We start from the raw sequence: 19,449 nt of genomic DNA, 5'->3' as shown, positions 1-19,449 counted from the left end.
AACACCAGCTGGAAATTGATTTAAATACTTCTAGTTTACAAACAGAAAAGTTCAGTGCAGTCGGTTCCAACCTTCCATTTCTTTGGCCGCCGCCTCCACTCTGGCTTTGTAGATCCTCTCCATCTTCCTCTGCCTTTCCTCCTCTCTCCTCCTCTCTGCTATCGTCCTCGCTTCGAGATCCTGAAAGTCCACCTGAAAAGAGCAAAAGCTGCAGTGAGTTCACAGAAAGTAGATTTCTGATCCGTCCTGGAAAGCTGCTCTCTCATGTCAGGTCCATGAGGTTGATGCAGAAACCAAAGTTAGCCAGACATGGAATAAATAAATAAATAAAGTATTGAATTTTTATAGAAAATCCCGGTTTTCCCATTTTAATTTGATTAAAATCAGAGGACTCCAAATTATTTAAAAAATATATTTTATACCTTCTTAACTTGTTTGAGGAAGTGGTAACCCAGAGCCAGCTTCTTGTATGCAGAGCCATAAGAGGCTTGCCATGATTGGACGGTCTGGATGGCCAGTGACCGCAGCTTCTTGGCTACTTCCTTAGGAGGAGGGAGAGGCTGCTCCGTGTCCGTCTCCACAGTCAGCTCCAAAAACTCCTGCAGGAGGACGAGGAACAAGAAGATTTTAAGACACATAAGAGTCTCAGTGCAGTCTCACACGACAAAAAACTTTAAATTAACCTGGAAGTTGTCGACCAGCAGCGTTCTGAAGTGGTGTGATCTGGAAAAGAGCTCAGTGGCGATCTGGAAGGCTGACAGTCGGATTTCGCAGTGTTCCTGGTTGAGCTGAGACATCAGCAAGTGGTAGACGTGATCGATGCAGTCATTCGACAGTCTGAAAAAGATTAAAGTAAACATCTGTGTCTCCCAAACCTGCTGTTGACATCAAGATAAATGAATAAAGAACGTTTTTTTAAACTATGAAATACAGTTGAATCCCTGTTTAATGATTAATGCGTGTGTGCTCCATACTTGCAGATCTTCTTCAGCTCCTTCATTTTGTCCTGGTTAAGTTGAGCCTGTCCAGATGTGGTCAGCTCCTCCACGAGCGCCGCCGTCCTCTCTCTTTGGTTTAACTCCATGACGAACTATTGACAGAAAACCATCAACAAAACGTCATACACTTGTAGTTGATCATAGATCATATGCTCAGGCTAACACTCTCGTTACCAGTCCTGCATGATTAGTGTGTTTTTTTTAATTGTGTTGCAATTTGGACTTAGAGTCTGTGACAAAAATTATATTCTATTCTATTTATTTTATTAAGAATACTGTAGTATTTGAATTGTGTAGTACAATAGAGACCATATATGTGTAATGTATGGACTATACAAACTGAATATGTCTTAAGAGTAAATTGAAAGTTTACAATATATGGATAGTATATAAAAACACACTTTAAATATGCTACCTCATTTAGAAAAGACTAAGTTATACTTGTAGTACAACTGATAAACTACTTTTGCTGAGGTAGGTCCAAATGGTTTGTTAGGATGAATTCTTTAACACATCTTTATCAACGAGGTTATTTCCTATTATTTCTAATGGTTATTATTACACGTTTTCATGTTATAGCATTTATTTAATCATAAACTGCTGTAAATAAATGACTTTTGTCATCTAAGAACCATCATAAAGGATTTACAAGTTAAATGTTATTATCACGAACTCACTTAAAGGCTGACAGTGAGATCTCTACGAAGTTTAAATAATCGGCTTATATATGTATTATTTATCATGTTTGATAACATGTTAAAGTATCAAAAAAATTACATTTTTCCCCTACAGTAGTTAGCATCAAAACAATTAGCTAACACTTTCAGACACTTACCGGCGGCTTCCTCACGTTTAAATGCCCTTTTTAATTTAAATATATTTTTTGTTACCTACAAAAGCCTTTTCTGAGATTATACCAATTCATGGTGAGGTGAATAAACAAAAAAAGTAACAAAAACCCTTTCCGTTTGGTTCTGTTGATATTATTTAATGATCATTTCGTCGTTTTCCGGTAAGAAATAGACACTTCCGGTTGACATTTCAGAGTAAAGGCATGGCAAAACTGCGTTACAGAAATGTCCTGAATTTGACTAATCATAAACACTACAAATGAGCATTTTTTACCCATTCATTACAAGGTGAATACAAATAAAGTGACTAAACTATTTTTGTTTGATACTTGTTTATATTATTTAATGATCATTTAGTCATTTTCTGGTAAAAATCAAAATTTCCGGTTAACTTTCAGAGTAAAGGCCTGGTCAGTCTATGGGTCAAACAGACTAGCAGGAGTTTATTGAATTTCATATTTGATCTGCAGTAGCCGCTTTCTTAAGTTTAAGCCCATTTATGGTAAGACGAATAAACAAAGAAAGCGACAATAACTCTTGCTATTTGGTTCTGTTGACGTTATTTAATGAGCAAGTAAAACAAGAACATTTCCGGTTTGGCATTTCAGAATAAAGGCATGACGAAACAGTGTGTCAGGAGTTTCCTGAGTTCATTTACACCCCATAATCCATGTACACTTAAACATGTTTTTCAAATTCTTTTTAAATCATAAAATAAATACAGATTTAGATTTTAGGCAATTATTAACCATCCAAATACATCTTCCCCACTTCATCCTGTGTAGGATCATTGGTTGTTGCCGGAGCCTATCCGAGCTGCTTCAAGACCCAGGCAGGGTACAGCCCAGATGGTTTCCCAATATATATATTTTTTATGTTCCCCTTTTGATGAAGCTATCTAGTCCCAGAAAAGGCAAAATAAATAACACATATTTTTATATTATTGTCAGAACAATAAAAAACACTTTCCAAAAGAATTGAATGTGTTAGATGACTTTTATCATCAAGTTATGTCTTTATAGTGTGTGATGTTTCCCTGACCAGAAAGTAAATATTGAATGTAGACGATTAAAGCCGAATTTTACTCATTAAGTTAATTCTTTTTACATACAGACCCAGAAATTCTCAGCTGAGATTTTCCTCCCTGTGTCTTTGACTTGATTGCGGTGTTTAAAGGCCTCTTGTATGCAGCCTGCACCCTCTTGACCAGTCAAGTTCTAATCCGCTCTTCATTGCATTTTGACCTGCAGAGCATCTATGAGTTCGACCAGTTCTGTAAAGTAGCCGCTCTCCTCCCCGAGGATCATTTCTGACTGAATTATTTCCTGGTACTGGAGTCTGAGGGAGTGCAGAGAGCCTGCCAGGGCGGCGTTTGAGCGGTACTGATCCAAACACACCGGCGCCATCGCTAATAAAGCCCGAAGAGCCTGTAACAGAGAAAGGTCCCGCTTTAAAAAGCTGGAAGAATTCTTTCACTTGTCTCTGTCTGATTTTTCTACCTTCTCTCTGTAGTCGTGCTCTGCCGACTGCAGCAGCTGGGGCACCATGCTGCACCAGCCCTTCTCCAACAGCTCCCCCTGCAGGGACACCTGGGAATACTGGTGCACGCGCTCCTCGTGGGACGGGTCCTGGACCGAGTCCAGACCTGCCTGTGAGATCAGCTCCTGTTGGAGGACAGGATGGAGGTGAGGCTGACCGCAAACAGATGAACGAAAACGTCTGACAGTCAAAAGACCTTTTCACTGATCATGTCGTAGAGCATGGTGACGATGCGCGTCCGCAGAACGCCGCCTCCGTCTGCTTTGAACAGCTCCGACAGAATCTGTAGTCCTCCGTGGGTGACGAAGTGCCGCTGAGCAAACGGGAAGTGACGCAGGAGAGACGCTAGGGCGAACAGCACCTGAGAAGGGCGCCGCTCCAGGTGAACGTGAGCTCAGAGCAGGTGATGCAAGTCAGACTTCACACCAGGAAGGCGTCTTTACCTTCTTCTTGACGCTGACGGACTCTGCCGTGGCCAGCGTGGTTAAGAGGGTCTGCAGAGCGCCGTTCTCCACCGCTTTCACCTGGACCACCGGGTTACTGAGGACAAACAGGAACGATTACACACAACTTCCAAATATTCTCCTATTTACTGTAAATTTATGCAAACATAACAGCTAAAAGTTTTTTAAAGGAACAAATTAAGCAGGATTTAAGAGGTTCTTTATCCAAAAGATACAGAATTGACCTTTGACCTCTGGAAGAGGCTGCCATCTTGAATTTTTCCAATAAGGTACCAGCTTTGAATGTAAGCTCCTCTCAGGATGAAAGATCGAAATCCCTAACTCCTCGAACATCATTAGGAGGCATGTTGGGAAAAAATGGTGGTTTTGAAGTTTGTAGATTATGAACGGCGTTCACGTGGTGAGCTTGCAAAAGTGGCGTTTACCTGTTTCTCACACTTTTTTTTTACTGTAATATCATAAAAATTTAATACATTAATGGTTGGCTCAAGCTGAACTAAACTAATATGAGGAATGTGGGCGTGGTTAACAAATAAACCTCCGTTGCCAAGGAAATCCAAAAATATACTCTGACCAATTCTTTTAAAAATGACATCAATTTGTTCGTCACCCCAAGACGACCAGAAAATAAAATGGTTGCTATGGAGATAAAACCAACAGAAAAGCAGCCATTTTAGTTTTGAAGGAGAAGACATCTGCAGAGCTCCGATCCATGGACGTACGTGGACAGAGCAGATCCCAGCACAAAGGCGGAGCTTTCCTGCAGCCTGAAGTCGGAGCTGTTCAGACCGTCCAGGATGAGCGGCAGACCTCCCATCGAGCACAGAGTTTGAGCGTTATCCACCTGAAACACAAGGATCAACGGCGTTTTCTCGTCTATCAACCCTTTGAATGAAGAAATACACAGAAAGCTTAATTTTCTTCCGAAAAATGCTACAAGAACACGCTAAGAACACATAGGAGAAGCTCCTCTCAGCAGTCGTGGAGGTCGTTACCTGATGCACCAGATATTCCAACTCCAGCAGGATGCTGAGCCTCTGCTCGGTGGTGGTGTTGGTGCTGTTCATCTGGTCCAGCAGTCGCCTCAAGATCTGCCAAAAAAAGAACATTTTCCTCCTTAGGATCCTCATAGTTCTGGTTCTGTCTGGTTGAAACATTTCAATAAAGTTTCATGTTCTGGATGGATGAAACATGGAGGTACCTGAACGTCTGTCTCCATCAGCAGGTCCAGCTCAGCCATGTCCTTTTTCAGCTCCTCTAAAGGTCGAAACCTGGACGCCAGCGATTCCTGCAGACGTGAAGATGATCAGTTCATGCTGTTCTAAAGGCTGCCGCTCATCCCATCCTCTGGGAGGCTGACCTGAAGGTCCTTGTCTTTACTCGCCAGGTTCAGCTCCTCCTTCATCTTCTTCATGGCTCTCTTCAGCTCGTCAAAGTTGAAGGAGGATTTGGATTCGTCAGTCTCTCTGAAGTAGAAACAGCAAAACTCTTTAGTGTTTTTGAAGTCTTTAAATCTGCCAGCGTGAAGTTCAAATAAGTCGTCACCTGTGCTCCTGAGTCCAGTATTTCAGCTTCTCCTCCCCCAGTCGGACCTCTCTCTCACCCGTCTGCAGATTCAGTCTGACGTGGGAGCCGGCCGGCACCGTCTGACCTGTTCAGAACCACACAGAAGTGAAAAAAACATCCCCGAATGCATCAACAGACGAGCTCCTCAGACAGGAACTGTCCTGGAGCTCCAACATTTCAAAATAAAATTGTCTGGATTTTATTGATCAAACAGAGGGTGGAAGAGAAGAGAAATAGGATGCTAAACAAACACAATTAGGTTTATTTTTATTTTTTATTCACTCCAAACTAAATGTCAAAGCCTGGAGAATATCAGAGGAAGTTTTTCAATAAAATGATCTGTTTCTGTAAAAAAAGACAAAAATAAACAGTGTGAAGATGAATATTTATAATAAAATTCACAAAATAAAAAAGATTTTGAACGTACATATTATATTAAATTATATTATATTAGAAGATTTATATTAAGTAGCAGTTAAGGGTTAAAAGAGCATTCCCTTAAAATCTGCTTTTGTGACTAATAAATACATAAATAAATGTACTTGAACAAACAAATTATTTTTAAAGGTTGTTTTTCTTCTTTTAAAAGAGGATGACAAATTATCATGTAAGCAGTGTGAGAACCTTGTTATTTATTGGAATTTAATTTTTCATTTAATGTTTACTAAGCACTACATTTGACACGTTTATTTTCACAAAATTCTGGATTTTGTGCAGAAAACATTAAATAAACAAACTGATAAAGAATAACTTTATTTCTTCCACTTTGACATCAAATTTAGATGAGTCAGAGCTCAACTAATAAAAATCTAAATTATTAAAAAATAATAACCTTTAGATCCAAATTCAAACTAATTAAAAAATGGTTTATTAGTTTAATAAATAAAAACACTAAACATGATTTTCCTTTTCTTTTTTAACGCCCAACATTTAGGATCGAGAAATCAAGAATAAAAGTTTCAGAATCAAACCTGGTTTGAGTGTTTGCCACTCCTCAGTTGGCTGGACCACCTCCAGGTCTTCATCTTCTACAGTCACCACCTCCTCATCCTCAGCAACCACTTCTCCTTCTCCTCCTTTGTCGTCTGTGTTTTCCACCACAGTGAGAGCACCTTCAGACTGCACAAAAAGTATTGTTTAATCACAAAACTTTTAGAAAATACAAAGTTTGCTTGGCATACTTATGATTTAGCTTAATTAGGCTGGATTTATTTGGAGTCAGGGTTTTATTAAAGTACAAAGGATTTTACATGTAAGGTGTTTTTAAACCTAATTAAAAATATATGGATTTTCATCAAACTTTTCTTTTTTTTAAAAAATCACCTGCAAAGAAAGATCATAATCAATTTCAATACTAAAGGAGGTTCAATTTTTTTGTTTGTTTGTTTTGCTTTTCAGTGTCTCACGTTTGAGAAGAGAAATGCCAGCAGATCTCACCTTCTGGGTATAAACTCTGACAACATGTGAGCACAGCAAAAAAGAGGCAGAAAGCAAAAGGAACCATCCTCTGGTAGTGATGTACTTCATCGCTATGGCAACGGGGGAGCAGCAGGCAAGAGTCAGGACTCAGAACACATCACTGCAGAAAATAAAATTAAAAAAAAGTAAAATTTTTCAACGTTCAGATGTGAAATGTTCTAAATATTTACACATGTTTATGATTTTTATTTCATCAATATTTTTTGGTTTTTTTTACACTGGAAAAACAGAGAAAATAAACATTTCTAAAACTATTTGTCACTTTCATACTAATATCCGACTAATCTCGGTCTAAAAATAATTCATTACAATATTTACAAGTATTCAGCTTGTTCATTATGTGAGTAAATTGTATTGTTTTATGGTGTTAGCTCCATAAGAACCACGTTTGGCTGAATCCTTTCAACATAAAAGCCCTGCAGCAGTTCTTCTTCTTCGAGTGACGAGTGAAACAGAAGCAGGTTGAATGTTGAGTTTAATTAATTTAGGAAAAACTCACCTTGTCACCAGCAGTTGAAGGAAAACAAACGCCGTTTAGATCTTCTAAAAGCTTCCATCACTTTCCACTCGTCTCTCATTGGTCCACGTTGGTGTTTCGCCAGTTCTACAGTGTAGTTTGTCCACAGCGCAACTTCTGAACACTGCCACCCGCCGGCGTGGAGTAGTACTGCAGCTTCACGTTCTGTAAGTCGTTTCAATGGAATTTTCAGCAAAGTATTTTTTGCATTCTGTCTTTATTCCTTGATAAGAGCAGGTCACTTTGATTTGTTTTTCACTTTAAATTAACAAAAAAAGTAAAGCAACAGCTTTAAATTAATGAAACGCCTACATACAGTGAATTAAGTTTATAGCTAAAAATAAGCACTTAATGCGGTAATCTAATGTTTCTGAAACTTTAAATACCACTGAATAATTCCTATTTCAGGATTTACCATCTGAGCATACCTATATTTCACTAAACCTCCTTATACTGTATAGTAGCATCTTTCAAGTGAAAGGGCAATGGAGGTTCTTTAGAGCAGCTAAATGCCCGTTTTGGGAAGAAACCCAGGAGAAAATCATGTATATTTACTAGCTAAAAAAAAAAAATAAAATGTAAAAATAATCTTTACATATTAAGAAAACAAATTTTTAATATTTTTTTAAAAACGCTCTTAAATATTTTCTATTCCTCCATAGCAAGAACTACATCTTCCATAAAGTCTAAAAAAATGCATTCATGAGTGTGCAATTATTAAAAAAAAATATAAAAATCAATTAAACAAATAAAGTTCAGCCTCATTTGATGAAGGACAAACAGAAGTCGTTCAGGTTTAGTTGGAAGTGTTTTAATAGGATTAAATACAATAAAGGACATGAAATACACAGAAAAAACAGCAATAATACTTTTTATAATCAGAAACATTTTTAAAGTCAATCTTTCCCTCATACATTCATGCAGCTCTACTGTTGAGCGCACTGGTTCTCCATGCTGCTGCTGGACGTGACGTGGATGATCTCGATGGGTTTCCTCTTCCTCTCCTCCGGTTTGTTCTGCTGGAGGTTCTCATCCGGCTCCGTCTTCACCTTCAGGTCAGCAGGAGGAGAGCTGCAGACACAACAGACAATAACCGACTGTTTTCATCAGACAGCGGGTACTGAGAGGACACACACTGACCTGGGGTTTGGAATCACAACTCCTTCATCTTCACTGATCCTCACACACTTAGCGGACCGTGGCTCCGGATCTGAAGAGGGACACTGAAGATGAGCCTTTGGGAATCTTGGGGATTTTTTTCCCACAGTGTTTTCATTCACCTCGTGTGGAAGTCTTCATGATGTTTTCCTCGCCGTCTTCAATCTTTATGTCTGACATCACAGCAACCACCTGCTGTTTGTCCCCCGTCCTCTCCTCAGAGGGCGGCGGGACGTCCACGGGAAGCTTCTCCTTCCTTCTCTTTTGAAGGCTCCTTTTCCCGTCTGCGAGCAGAAAGAAAAGTGCAGCAGTTCTGTAGACGGGAGGCAGTAGAGTCCTGATGGAGGAGCGGTTTCTCACCGTTTGGTTCATATTTGTGCTGAAGCTCCTCGATGCGCAGCTGCAGTTTGATCTTGTCACTTTGAGCCTGTCGACAACAAAATATACAGAACTAAACGTTAAAAAAATCAAAATCAAAACGTCTTTGGTGACAGAAAATGTTCTGCAAACACCACCGTCTACATCAGAGGTCTGGCGTCGCATGTGGCTCTTTTACCTCTCAGTTAGGGCTGTTCAGTTAACGAAAATAAAAATGCTCTTAATTTGAAAAACTGTTAAGTGAAAAGTAAGTAAAGTAGGAAAGGGAAAGTAACCTCAAATTGTATTCAACTAAAACCCTAACTTATGAAGATAGTACCGTATTTTTCGGACTATAAGTCGCGCTTTTTTTCATAGTTTTTCCAAGGGTGCGACTTATACTCAGGAGCGACTTATATGTGATTTTGTTAGACATAAATAGGCTCATATATTTGTTATTTTCCCCACTTAAACCGGTTGCCTTTTGGCGGTTGTTTTCCAATAACAACCACTAGAGGGCACTGTAGGTTTGTGTATCAGTATCTACTGCTGTCCGCTGACAGAAACGCAGAAGAAGAAGTTATGTTCAAAACAAACATTCCTGATAATCTAATCATTCTCCTCATGGATGTTATGATGTTTTTCTCATTTGCATCAAGACATTATTATTATTGTTTTATTTTTCTCTTCCTGGGCTAATGAGGGACAACAAGCCATCAAACTGGGTTATAAACAGACAGAAGAGCAGCTAAAAACTGTCATTTAGATGCAGCTCCTGCAGGCTAGAAGGTAACGATCGCCGTAAGAAAATGACAAAAAACTGCTGTCCTAAACCCAGAATGGAGAGATGATTATAGATGCTTTTGTGGAGTTCTTTAAAATAAATAACTTAACCTCTCAACATCATCCGTATCTTCTGTGTATTTTAAACGAGATAAACAGCCAAAGCCTCCATCATGTAGCGATGAGGCTAAAAACTTCAGACAGCTTCTCCAATGGGAGTGTCTAGTTTATGAACACATTTTTGGACAAGCATCAAGCATTAAATTAGACGTACATCAAAAGATTCAGCGGACTAGAATTTGCAACTTTTGCAAATTTGCAATTTGCAAATGCAACGTTTCGTCGGGCTTGTTGAATTTGTTCATAAATGTTGGACTATTCGACTTATATATGTTTTTTTCTTCATCATTTTGCATTTTTTGGCTGCTGCGACTTATACTCCGGTGCGACTTATAGTCCGGAAAATACGGTATGTATCACAAATTTAACCAAAACATTTTGAAGGATTTTTCAGCAAAATCCTTTGGAGGTCAGAATTAAGGCCCACAAGGTCATAGGGAGGATTTACTAATTATATGCAGATTCATGGCTTTTAAGTGCATCTTATGCTCTAAAAAATACAGTATAGGTCACTTAATTTGCTCAGATTTAATTTTTCCCAGTTAAACATTCACATTTCTGACTGAGAATCATCAACGACGATGACAAAAGATGTTTTTTTTTTGTTTTTTTTAAGTCATTGGTGACATTCCACAAACTACAATGACATTTTCCTTCATCGATCCTATGTAACACAGGATGTTTTATTTTGAAAGGAACCTCTATCAAACATTATAAATTATTTCAGAAAAAAAGCCAATTTCTTCCTTATGTTTACATTTTATTTATATAAAATAAATGTTTATATTTTCCATAATAGCAACAGTAACATAAATGCGAATCAGAGCCGTATTTTTTTTTATTGTGACGTTGAACTTTGTGGCTCCTACTGCGTTGTGTCTGTGAGATATCGACCCAAAACGACAATAGATAGGATAGTGTGTAATTTAATGAAAGTAATGTCGATGGATCAACAGGTTACAGGAAAACATTCTAGAAACCTGTTAAAACAGCTTCAAAATAATCTAAAAAAATTAGATTTTTTTGCTCCAACTTTTATTATTTTCTTTGACAAAATGTTCAGTTTTCATATTTTTATAAAACTCAAAAAATGTATGTTAGTGCTTTTTAAAATAAAAGTTTTTCTAATTTCACTCCCTGAGATTGTGTATAAAAATTACAAAAACAAACTGCATAAAAAATAATTTAAATGTCTAATTCTCCGAGGAGAGTTTAGTTTCTTAGTGGTGTTTCATTTATAATTAAGCCGTTTTTAGCCAAAATAAAAACCTTTTCTTAATATATGTCCTCCATCATCAGAAAAAGAAGATGTCAAAACCCCGTTTTCATCAGAGTGGGTCTCTAATGTAGTTCCAGAAGCATCTCTCTCTGAGGTTTCACCTGTTTGAGCAGCCGCTCCGACGTGAAGAGTTTCCTCTCCAGCTCCAGAGCTCTCTGGCTCTCGGACAGAGACTTCATCCTCTGCAAGGACAGCTCGTCTCCCAGACGTTCTGCATCCTTCCTGAAGACACACAAACACAGATTCTCTAAATGTGCATTAGCTGAAGACAAAACATGAACAAAAACAGATGTTAGAGGTTTAGAAAACAAAGTTTGGAGTAATAAAGACAAAAACTGGTTGAATTTTGGTTTGAATCAACAAAGTGTGAGTCTGCAGTAATGGAGGCGGAGCTAGAACCTACTTCCTGTTTGACTACAAACGACAGAAATGATCGTATCCTCTGACGTATCCTTCAGATGGAAAGTTGAAGATCCAAATGAGTTAGAACTTCACTCAGGTGGTTATCAAGTGTAATCTGGTCTAATCTGTGCTGTCAAAGCAAATTTAGTTCCAAAGATAATAAAAGAAAGAAAAACTCACACGGTGTTGCTCAGCTGCATCTTCAGCAGGTCGGTGTAGTACGTTTCATCCCGACTGTCGTCTGCGTCTGCCGAGGCGGCGTTTGTGGGCTGGGACTTCAGTAACATCTGGACACAAACACACATGACCTTTTGGATCTCAAACATGCAGAGACATATCTTCAGGTGTGGAGGAGCTCACCTCCACCTTCTCCAGTCTCTGCAGTTTGGTCATCAGGTTGTGGATCTCGCTGTTTTTCTCCGACAGCATGGACTGCAGCCGCTCCAGCTGAGCCGGGTCGGCTCTGGATCCCTGCAGCTGCATCAGGGTTGCGATTTGGACCTGAGCAGAAACGTGAAAGTCTGTGAGCTGATGGCCGACAGAGGAGCTGCAGCTGCTGCGCGCTCACCTTCATGCGCTGCATCTGCTGCTTGCTGAAGGCGTGGAGCTTCTGCAGCGACTGGTGCTGGACCTTCATGCTGATGAGCTGTCGCTCCATCTCAGCTCTGCGGTCTTCCAGCTGGAAGAGAACCAGCGTTTTGGACGAGCAGCCTTCGTTTTGCTGTGTGTGTCACGTTTACACGGAGCGATGACCGCTTCTCACCTCAGCAAACACGGAATTCCCTTTCCGGTTTGGATCCTGGGCCTCGCGAAGAGCCTGATCCAGCTGGACCTGAAGGTCCCGGTTCAGCTCACGGCATTTCTGCACAGAAAACTTCAAGTATTAGGAGGATTTCAGAAGAATCAGGGGTCATCTTTATGTCAAAGTTTAACCTTTACCTCTAAAGCATTAAACCAGGAAACGGCTTCTTTCTCTCTTTCCTCCTTCTCTTCGGTGATTCGCTGCAGCTGCCGCTGCAGAGTGCAGACAGCCAGCTCCAGCTGCTGCCGCTGGTACTGAGACTCCTGAACTTCCTGGTCCAGTTCAGCCTGGAACACGAAAACACACGATTCAGACAAGTGACTAAAAACTCTACGAATAGACAGAACTTTTACTAATAAAACAACATTTTTATGGGCTTAGTTCCATTTAAAACGATTATTTTATTGGTTGACTAATCATCAATTATTTTTTCTGATAAGTCGACTAATAGGGTTCTGTGTAATGTGGATGTAAAGCATAAATCTTAATCATCCTTAGCTTTAAACCAACTATTAAGATGATAGTTTATTAAACTTTTAATGAATTGTGTAGCTTCTGTCCTTCATTAGTTTCTGGTATTAAAACAAGATTAAACTAGAAAAGTTGCATTCCTTGCGGTAATGCTAGAGTGAATGATTTTAACTGAAAGTGGTCGCTAAAGATTTGAAGTTTTTTTCTGAAAATGGCGACATATTTGACTTTATTGCTGAATGGATTTGATGAAAATGCAAAAGACTGGAAATGTTGTTAAAGAACTATGAAAGAGCTGAAGTTGAACTAAATTTCTTTAAATTTTGTAGTAAAGTTGCTTCAAAATCCCTGATACATGCCAATTTTGCAAAAATATTGGGTGTTGCTTAAATACAAGCTAAATTCCAAATTAGCCTAAAAAACCCCAATAGATAACAAATGATAATGTTTAATGTTATCTATATGTACATTTTATTTTGTTAATTTGGTTTGGTGAAACAAGGATCTATTTATCTAGTTTTGGTCTCACTGACTCAAATATAAAAAAAGTTATTTTTTCACAACTTAGTTAAACTTTACTACACTCTAACTCCATTTAATATAAAGTAATGACTTTTTAAATCAGTCGATTGTGTTAATAGTCGATAAGTTAAATAATCGTGGCAGCCCTAATTCCGTTCCCCCTCACTCCTCACCTTCATGGTCTCCAGCTCCATCACCCTCATCTGCACCTCCATCATCTCCGACGTCATGGAGCTCTGGGTCTGTTCGTTCAAAGCTCGAAGCTCCTCCATCTTGTTGTTCAGCGTCTCCGTCTGCACCTCCAGCTTGTGGCACAGCTGCTTTTCGTTCAGTTGAGATTTATCCAGATCCGACTGCAACCTGAGCAGCTGAGAAACACAGCAGGTAAAGACGGAGGCGAGCATCCAGGAGATTCACAGGACTTTTGTTTGCTTTCATTCATCAAATAGAAATTTGTCACAATTATTCTGATCTACATTAGACTAGATTGGCACAAATTCAAATTAATACACATTTGAGTAAACAACAATCCTTCAGCAGCCTGGAGGAAAGCGGGAGGCTCAGGTCTTCAGCTGGAGATGTTTGTAATCATACTTATGATCATTTAAGAAACAAAAAGTACTTTTATGAACGTCTTCTGGGTTATTTAAGTCCCATTCAGATCATCTCCTGATCTGTTTCCAAAGCCTTCCCAGTGATCTTATTTATTTTTATGCCATTTTAGCCAAAATCTTAGAAATCTCTTTTTATAGGACATAGTTATTACAGAGTTAATCAGAAATTAATCTCTGAGTTCAAAGGCCCTCATAACCTCAATGTAACTACCGGTTCTCATATGTTTGCTCCTAATTCACAAAAATGTGACTAAGAATGTACCGAAAAATACAAATTTAATGAAAATTTTCTTGAAATATGTCCTCCATCATCAGAAAAATACTACAAGAACACGTTAAAACTACCAATAACCTGATTTTTTGTTAGAGTAGGTCTTTAAAAGCACCACTCTCCAAGTGTACTTAGGTTTTTGCTTTCAAGTATATTATGTTAAGATAAAAAAAAAAAAAATTATAGTTTTTTCTAAGGATGGTAAAAGAGATTTGTTTGTTTTCCTATTGGTTTCTCAGGCTGGCGTTGTACCTTGTTGTGCAGCTCACTCTGTGCAGAGCTGTGGTTCCTCTCCAGGTGTTCCTGCTGGTTTTGAAGCTGCTGTTTCTGCTGGTTCTTGAAACACTCAAAGTCTGACTGAAGCGACTCCAACATCCGAGTCTTCAGTTCAACCTCCCTCTGCAACGAGTACTTGTCTTGCTCCACAGCCTGCGAAACAAACACATTTTCTCGTTAACTACACGACCCTCTGTTTGCTATTGAGATCATGTTTGTGACAGGATAATCAAAAGGATTTATTTTTTTTAACCTCGAGTGCGTTTGTCATCTCTGTTCTCTGCTCATCCATCTTGGTTTGCAGCTCCATATTCTGGTTAAGAAGATCCAAACCAGCTTGAGCAGCTTTTTGGAGCAGCTCCTCCTTCTCCCTCAGCTGGCTCTTCAACAGCTGGATTTTGTCCTCTGCTGCCATCTGAGAGAAAAATTATAGTTGGTTTACATTATGAGGGCATGGATATTCCTGATGCATAAAATGAATCACTAATACATCTGATCATTTGTATTATTTGTAAAAAATCAGATTAAAGTCTGCAAGAAGTGAACTGGAGGTTGAAGTTCTTTAAGGTACCGCTAGGGGGAGACGTATCTCTGTTTGGGGAAATGTCTATTCTCAGCTCTGACAGCAGTCTAAAACATGTTTAAAAATACATTTAACGGTATTTATTTTTTCGCTGAAGCTTCGATTAAAATTTAACAAATTCGTGCCTTAAGAGAAAACAGTGAACCGGTTAACAACGGGTTTACTGCTTTTATACTTTGGTTCTTAGTGCCCATGGTGGGATATTACAATATCTGTGTTAGAAACAAAATGTAAAATGATAATGTGTGGACTTTTAGTTTTTTACAAGAAAATTAGGTTTTTAAAGCTCAAATTATTCGATTACCTCACAAAAGAAACGTCACACTCACTGTTTAGAATATGCGTCGTTAGCTTGCTAACACACCGGTGTAAAAAAATTAATGCTTAATCGTTTATATATATTAAAAAAGAGAAAAATATGTTTTCGAACTAAATTAGAGTAAACTATAAGGGCTTATATCTCAAAACAATACGTTACCTTTTTTCAAAAACGTCCCAAAACCGCCACTGTTTGAATGGTTTGAATCAAGCTCCGAAGATCTCGCGATATCTTGCTTGAACCGGAAGTTGGGTGAAAGCTGTTGAAGTCAACCACAGCGCCCCCTGCCGTTTCGACAATGCTAATCCAACATTTAGGTAGTTTATTTGAATGCTGTTTCTGTTTTAAATGATCTTAATAACAAAAATACTTATATACTGATTTAGTTTATTTCTACTTTGTCCAAACATTTTTCTCTATTTAATTACAGTTTAAATACATTTATTTTCATACATTCCCATTTATAGGCAATAAAAACAAGTTAAGACAAAATCAGGAGCTGGTTTCTTAAAATACTTTTGTTTTTTTAGACAAGATTTGTAAAAATCCAAGCATAGTTAATTTTCCAAATAGCACCATAAATGTGATACAGTGTTTGTGTGACTGGTGTGGTTAAAATGTGTATTTTCTAAGAATTAAATAACTGGAAATGCTGTGCGGCTGAACACTTTACCGCTTTTAGAAAGGGTGAACTTAAAGGGAATTGTGTGTACTTCTTCGGAATGTGCAAAAATAAGACACGGCAAGTTTCCATAACTTCAGTATAATCGATCCTTCACAACATTCAATCCATGGATTACACTCTAGGCAAACTTTCATGAAGCTCAAATCAGATTCATACATGATTTTCACAGCTAGCTGAGAATCACCTCTTGTTGCTCACATCGTCTCTTTCACTCCCCGGAAACGAAGGTCTTCAGATGTTTGGTCAGCTGATTCATAGTGCATTTTTACACCAAAACAAATAGTGTTTTAAAAATGACATTTCTGTGAAAACAACCATCTCAAACAACAAAGACGGAGCTGCTTTGTTATTGTATTTACAGTAAATAGTTTTATTTTCTCCTCAAGCTGCAGCAATGGAGGCGTCCTCTGGCTGTCGACCCTGAGGCTGAATACAGAGAAACAGATTTAGGATTTGGAAAAGGCTTGAATGCGACCGCTGCTTCTTCTGCTGGTTACCTTTACGAAGATCCGTTGTGGCAGGAAGCGTTTTAGTGCTTGTGTGTTGGAGGTCTGGCAGCGTGGCAGGTTGATGTTGAGCTGTGGTAGTGTTTGGTACCCAGCCATCAGGGGGTAATAGTTATACAGCATTTGCTGCTCTGTGCCCGGGAGAATACGAAGACGCACCTGCACACCAACACAACAATAAACCGACTGTTATAGAAGGTCAAAGTTTCAACGATTCTTCTGCTTTAACTCAGTTTTTTGACTCATAAATGATGATTAAATCAATATGACTTAAATGTTCACACATCCAGTAAAAAGACAAACATATTTATAATAAAGATTAAAAATCATAGTTGGATCCTAAAGACGTGGGCGTGACCTCACCTGTTTGAGTCCAGAGAACATGAAGGCATCCGACGGTTCGACGGCCATCTCCACTTCCTGCATCAGAGGCGTTCGGTTCTCTATGTGGTAGCGGACTGGAAGCGACTCTCTGACTCTCCCGAACGACGGCAACTCTGATTTTAGAGCAAAGCAGGAGCAGAAATGTGAGTTAAAAACACCAATTCTGGATAAAAACCAAATACATTCATCACGTTGACTAACCTGCATAAATATAGACAGGAACCAACTCCAGGATGATGTGAGGTAGAGTGACTGTCGTCTGGATGAGAGGACCGTCTGGGCTGGAAGACTGCCTGTTTACCAGAGAAAAAACTCTGAAGATTCCAGATAAAATCCTTCAACCGCGATTGTGCGGGAGAGCCCACCTCCTCCAGGAGATGAGGTACTGTCCTGTGGCCACGGTGTTGTTGTTGTTGGTCCCTGCTGGACATCGCAGACAGAAGCACTCGCTGGCGCACTCGGACGTCTGCAGAACCACTGAGCACAGACATCGGGGTTCAACCGGAGGTAGAAGCAAAAGTGGCGGCAGAACAACGAGCTGCGGTACCTTCTTGAAGTTGCGACTGAAGCTGCGGCGTGTTGCTGGTCAGAGAGAGCAGCTGCAGAGACGAGGAGACCAGCAGGAGCGGCCACGGAGACGAGGAAACCACGTCCGTCAGCAGCAGGAAGGGAATGTCCACGGCGACCCGGTCCAGCGGCTCAAACTACTCAGAAAGTTGGAAATGTAAGCGTGGAAAAAGAATCTCGGGATTTGATAATCACAAAGGAACACACCTTAGTGGACACAAACTTGACGGATACGTCAAAAGGAACCAGCGTGTCGATAGTGACCGTCTCATCCTGAACACAAACAGAACATCAATCATCCTTCAGACTGAAGAGCTAAAGCAACAACTAGCGAGTTCTCCACCTTGTGACATTTGCAGATGATCTGCCGTCCTTCCACTGCCGTGTCTATGCTGTAGGCCACCTGGAACAAGAAGACCCGGGGCCCGGTGGACCCACACCGGAAGTAGATACATTTCTCCAGCTGGAAAAACACAAACGAAAACCGTCAGCGGTGGGAGGAGGAGCTGTGCGGCGGTTCTGGTGTTCGTTTGTGTACCGTCCCGCCGGGTTGCAGGTCCCCCAGAGGCACATCGGGAAGCAGTGAAGCAGCAGAATCGTCACAAACCGTGGAGCCGTCGAGGGTCACGTGGGTGGTCTGGCTGAGGTTGGCGTCTTGTCCTGAGGAAGGCCGGTAAAAGAGAGGGTTTGAAATGTCCACGTACCATAAAACAATGGTACCGGTCCACAAACAAAACACAACCAAAAACAGTTTTATTTAGAATCTGATTCTGAAGGAAGTTTTATTTTGAAAAACTACTGGATTCTCCACCACATCCAACTCTTTCTTGACGCATGTCATCATGTGTGTAAAATCCATCCATTACGGTTTTAAAGAGGCGACCACTAAACTTAATCCTCCAAGCTAGCAAAGATAACAAAAAACAAGTTTTTAGAAAGTTTCTTTTTGCAGAAAAGAGGAAACCGAAGAAGGGCATTTCAAATAAAACAAATTTAAAAAACAAAAAACTAGGAGTCTTTACTCCAAATATGGATTTATTGTGACAGTTGTTCCAACAGACCATAATAATAATAATAATCCGGTGGATTTATGTTATATTTAGAAAATACCAGTTTTATGACAGTTGTGTCATTTTATTTGACTTTATTTATCCATACCACCTTAAAAGTTGGACGTAGCTGAAGCTAGCGTCCAGTTGTTAGTCTCCTTTGACGTTAAAGTTAAATCTTCATCACAAAGTTTTAACGGAGAATGACGATTCAATCAAATAAAGTTGCTGATTTGTGGAAACTTGTAAAGGAAACGTTTGAGAATTGTCCTACAGAACGTTTTTTTCTTTTAATATTTATTAAACAGGAAAGGGTTAAAACAATCGAGCCTGGCTCAGTTTAAAACCGGTTTTCAGCAGGTTCCTGCTCTGCAGAACATAAAACTCCAAACATAATACACAGCAAGACAGACAGAAACAATCACACACTCAAAGACAATACAGTGAATTTAGATGAAGGGGTCAGCAGCCACGTCAGTGGATGAACTGTATATGTCTTTTAAATGATCTTTCTTTTTGAGGTGGATTTTTGTGCTTACAGCCCTGATGTCTTGTGGAATATTGTTCCAAGCTTTAGTGAGCACATAAAAGAAAGATTTCTGTCCGTAAGAGTTTTTAAAGCAGGTAAAGGCAAAAGTCCATTTGTGCAGGATCTGGTGGAATGTTCAGACCAGAGTTTTGGAGCCATTAGTTCAGAAACTTTAGCACAGAAATTGTGATTAAAAAAATGAATGAGGATTTATGTAAAGACGGAATATGATTAATCTTTTCCCTGAAAGATAATCAGAGGATTGAGTGTTAAAATGGTAAAAATAAATAATCATGCAAAGTTTTCTTAATGGATTTTTTCAAATCAGAAACATCTAGATTCCGTTTTCATCATCTGC

The 19,449-nt window shown here is 39.3% G+C and overlaps 4 protein-coding genes across 8 annotated transcripts in view; all 4 read right to left on the bottom strand.

Annotated features, from left to right (window-relative positions):
- Nucleotides 1-2,036, bottom strand: part of uvssa (UV-stimulated scaffold protein A) — a 32,230-nt gene extending 30,194 nt beyond the window's left edge. The window contains exons 1-5 of one of the 2 annotated variants that reach the window (XM_036213989.1): nt 1,834-2,036; nt 975-1,090; nt 684-837; nt 423-599; nt 72-192 (exon numbers count right to left, since the gene is read on the bottom strand). In XM_036213989.1, coding sequence (XP_036069882.1) covers nt 72-192; nt 423-599; nt 684-837; nt 975-1,084 — 562 coding nt within the window. In that variant the 5' untranslated portion in view covers nt 1,085-1,090; nt 1,834-2,036. The remainder of the gene's footprint in view (nt 1-71; nt 193-422; nt 600-683; nt 838-974; nt 1,091-1,833) is intronic. The other variant, XM_024260317.2, reaches the window with a different exon arrangement.
- Nucleotides 2,037-2,392: 356 nt separating this feature from the next.
- sil1 (SIL1 nucleotide exchange factor) lies at nt 2,393-7,538 on the bottom strand. 2 transcript variants are annotated; one of them, XM_024260319.2, is made up of 12 exons: nt 7,397-7,538; nt 6,856-6,997; nt 6,390-6,537; nt 5,398-5,503; nt 5,213-5,318; nt 5,054-5,140; nt 4,848-4,943; nt 4,575-4,696; nt 3,832-3,928; nt 3,585-3,749; nt 3,349-3,513; nt 2,393-3,276 (listed from the first exon to the last, which is right to left on the bottom strand). In XM_024260319.2, exons 2-12 carry the CDS (start codon nt 6,943-6,945, stop codon nt 3,079-3,081), a joined length of 1,380 nt encoding a protein of 459 aa, XP_024116087.1. In that variant the 5' UTR covers nt 6,946-6,997; nt 7,397-7,538; the 3' UTR covers nt 2,393-3,078. The 2 variants fall into 2 exon arrangements, with proteins under 2 accessions (XP_024116087.1, XP_036069881.1); XM_036213988.1 differs by having other exon boundaries at nt 5,237-5,318.
- Nucleotides 7,539-8,209: 671 nt separating this feature from the next.
- On the bottom strand, nt 8,210-15,641 carry spdl1 (spindle apparatus coiled-coil protein 1). 3 transcript variants are annotated; one of them, XM_024260321.1, is made up of 14 exons: nt 15,531-15,641; nt 14,723-14,884; nt 14,446-14,622; nt 13,482-13,676; nt 12,453-12,602; nt 12,277-12,375; nt 12,082-12,192; nt 11,874-12,014; nt 11,694-11,800; nt 11,213-11,333; nt 8,933-8,999; nt 8,695-8,856; nt 8,555-8,624; nt 8,210-8,485 (listed from the first exon to the last, which is right to left on the bottom strand). In XM_024260321.1, exons 2-14 carry the CDS (start codon nt 14,882-14,884, stop codon nt 8,341-8,343), a joined length of 1,707 nt encoding a protein of 568 aa, XP_024116089.1. In that variant the 5' UTR covers nt 15,531-15,641; the 3' UTR covers nt 8,210-8,340. The 3 variants fall into 3 exon arrangements, with proteins under 3 accessions (XP_024116089.1, XP_024116090.1, XP_024116091.1); XM_024260322.2 differs by lacking the exon at nt 15,531-15,641 and adding an exon at nt 15,382-15,511; XM_024260323.2 differs by lacking the exon at nt 15,531-15,641 and adding an exon at nt 15,357-15,376.
- A 477-nt stretch (nt 15,642-16,118) lies between these two features.
- The window catches only part of trappc11 (trafficking protein particle complex 11), a gene marked incomplete in the record, with an annotated part of 15,077 nt that continues 11,746 nt past the window's right edge, over nt 16,119-19,449 (bottom strand). The window contains 9 exon segments of the mRNA XM_024260320.2: nt 16,119-16,482; nt 16,554-16,721; nt 16,926-17,059; nt 17,148-17,239; nt 17,312-17,423; nt 17,494-17,650; nt 17,721-17,786; nt 17,857-17,976; nt 18,052-18,173. Of these exon segments, the coding sequence (XP_024116088.1) occupies nt 16,438-16,482; nt 16,554-16,721; nt 16,926-17,059; nt 17,148-17,239; nt 17,312-17,423; nt 17,494-17,650; nt 17,721-17,786; nt 17,857-17,976; nt 18,052-18,173 (1,016 nt within the window).

The sequence above is a fragment of the Oryzias melastigma genome, linkage group LG10 (assembly GCF_002922805.2).
Source record: "Oryzias melastigma strain HK-1 linkage group LG10, ASM292280v2, whole genome shotgun sequence".
NCBI lineage: Eukaryota > Metazoa > Chordata > Actinopteri > Beloniformes > Adrianichthyidae > Oryzias > Oryzias melastigma.
Note: the sequence above shows the minus strand (reverse complement) of the source record. Positions and strands in the feature narration are given on the sequence as shown.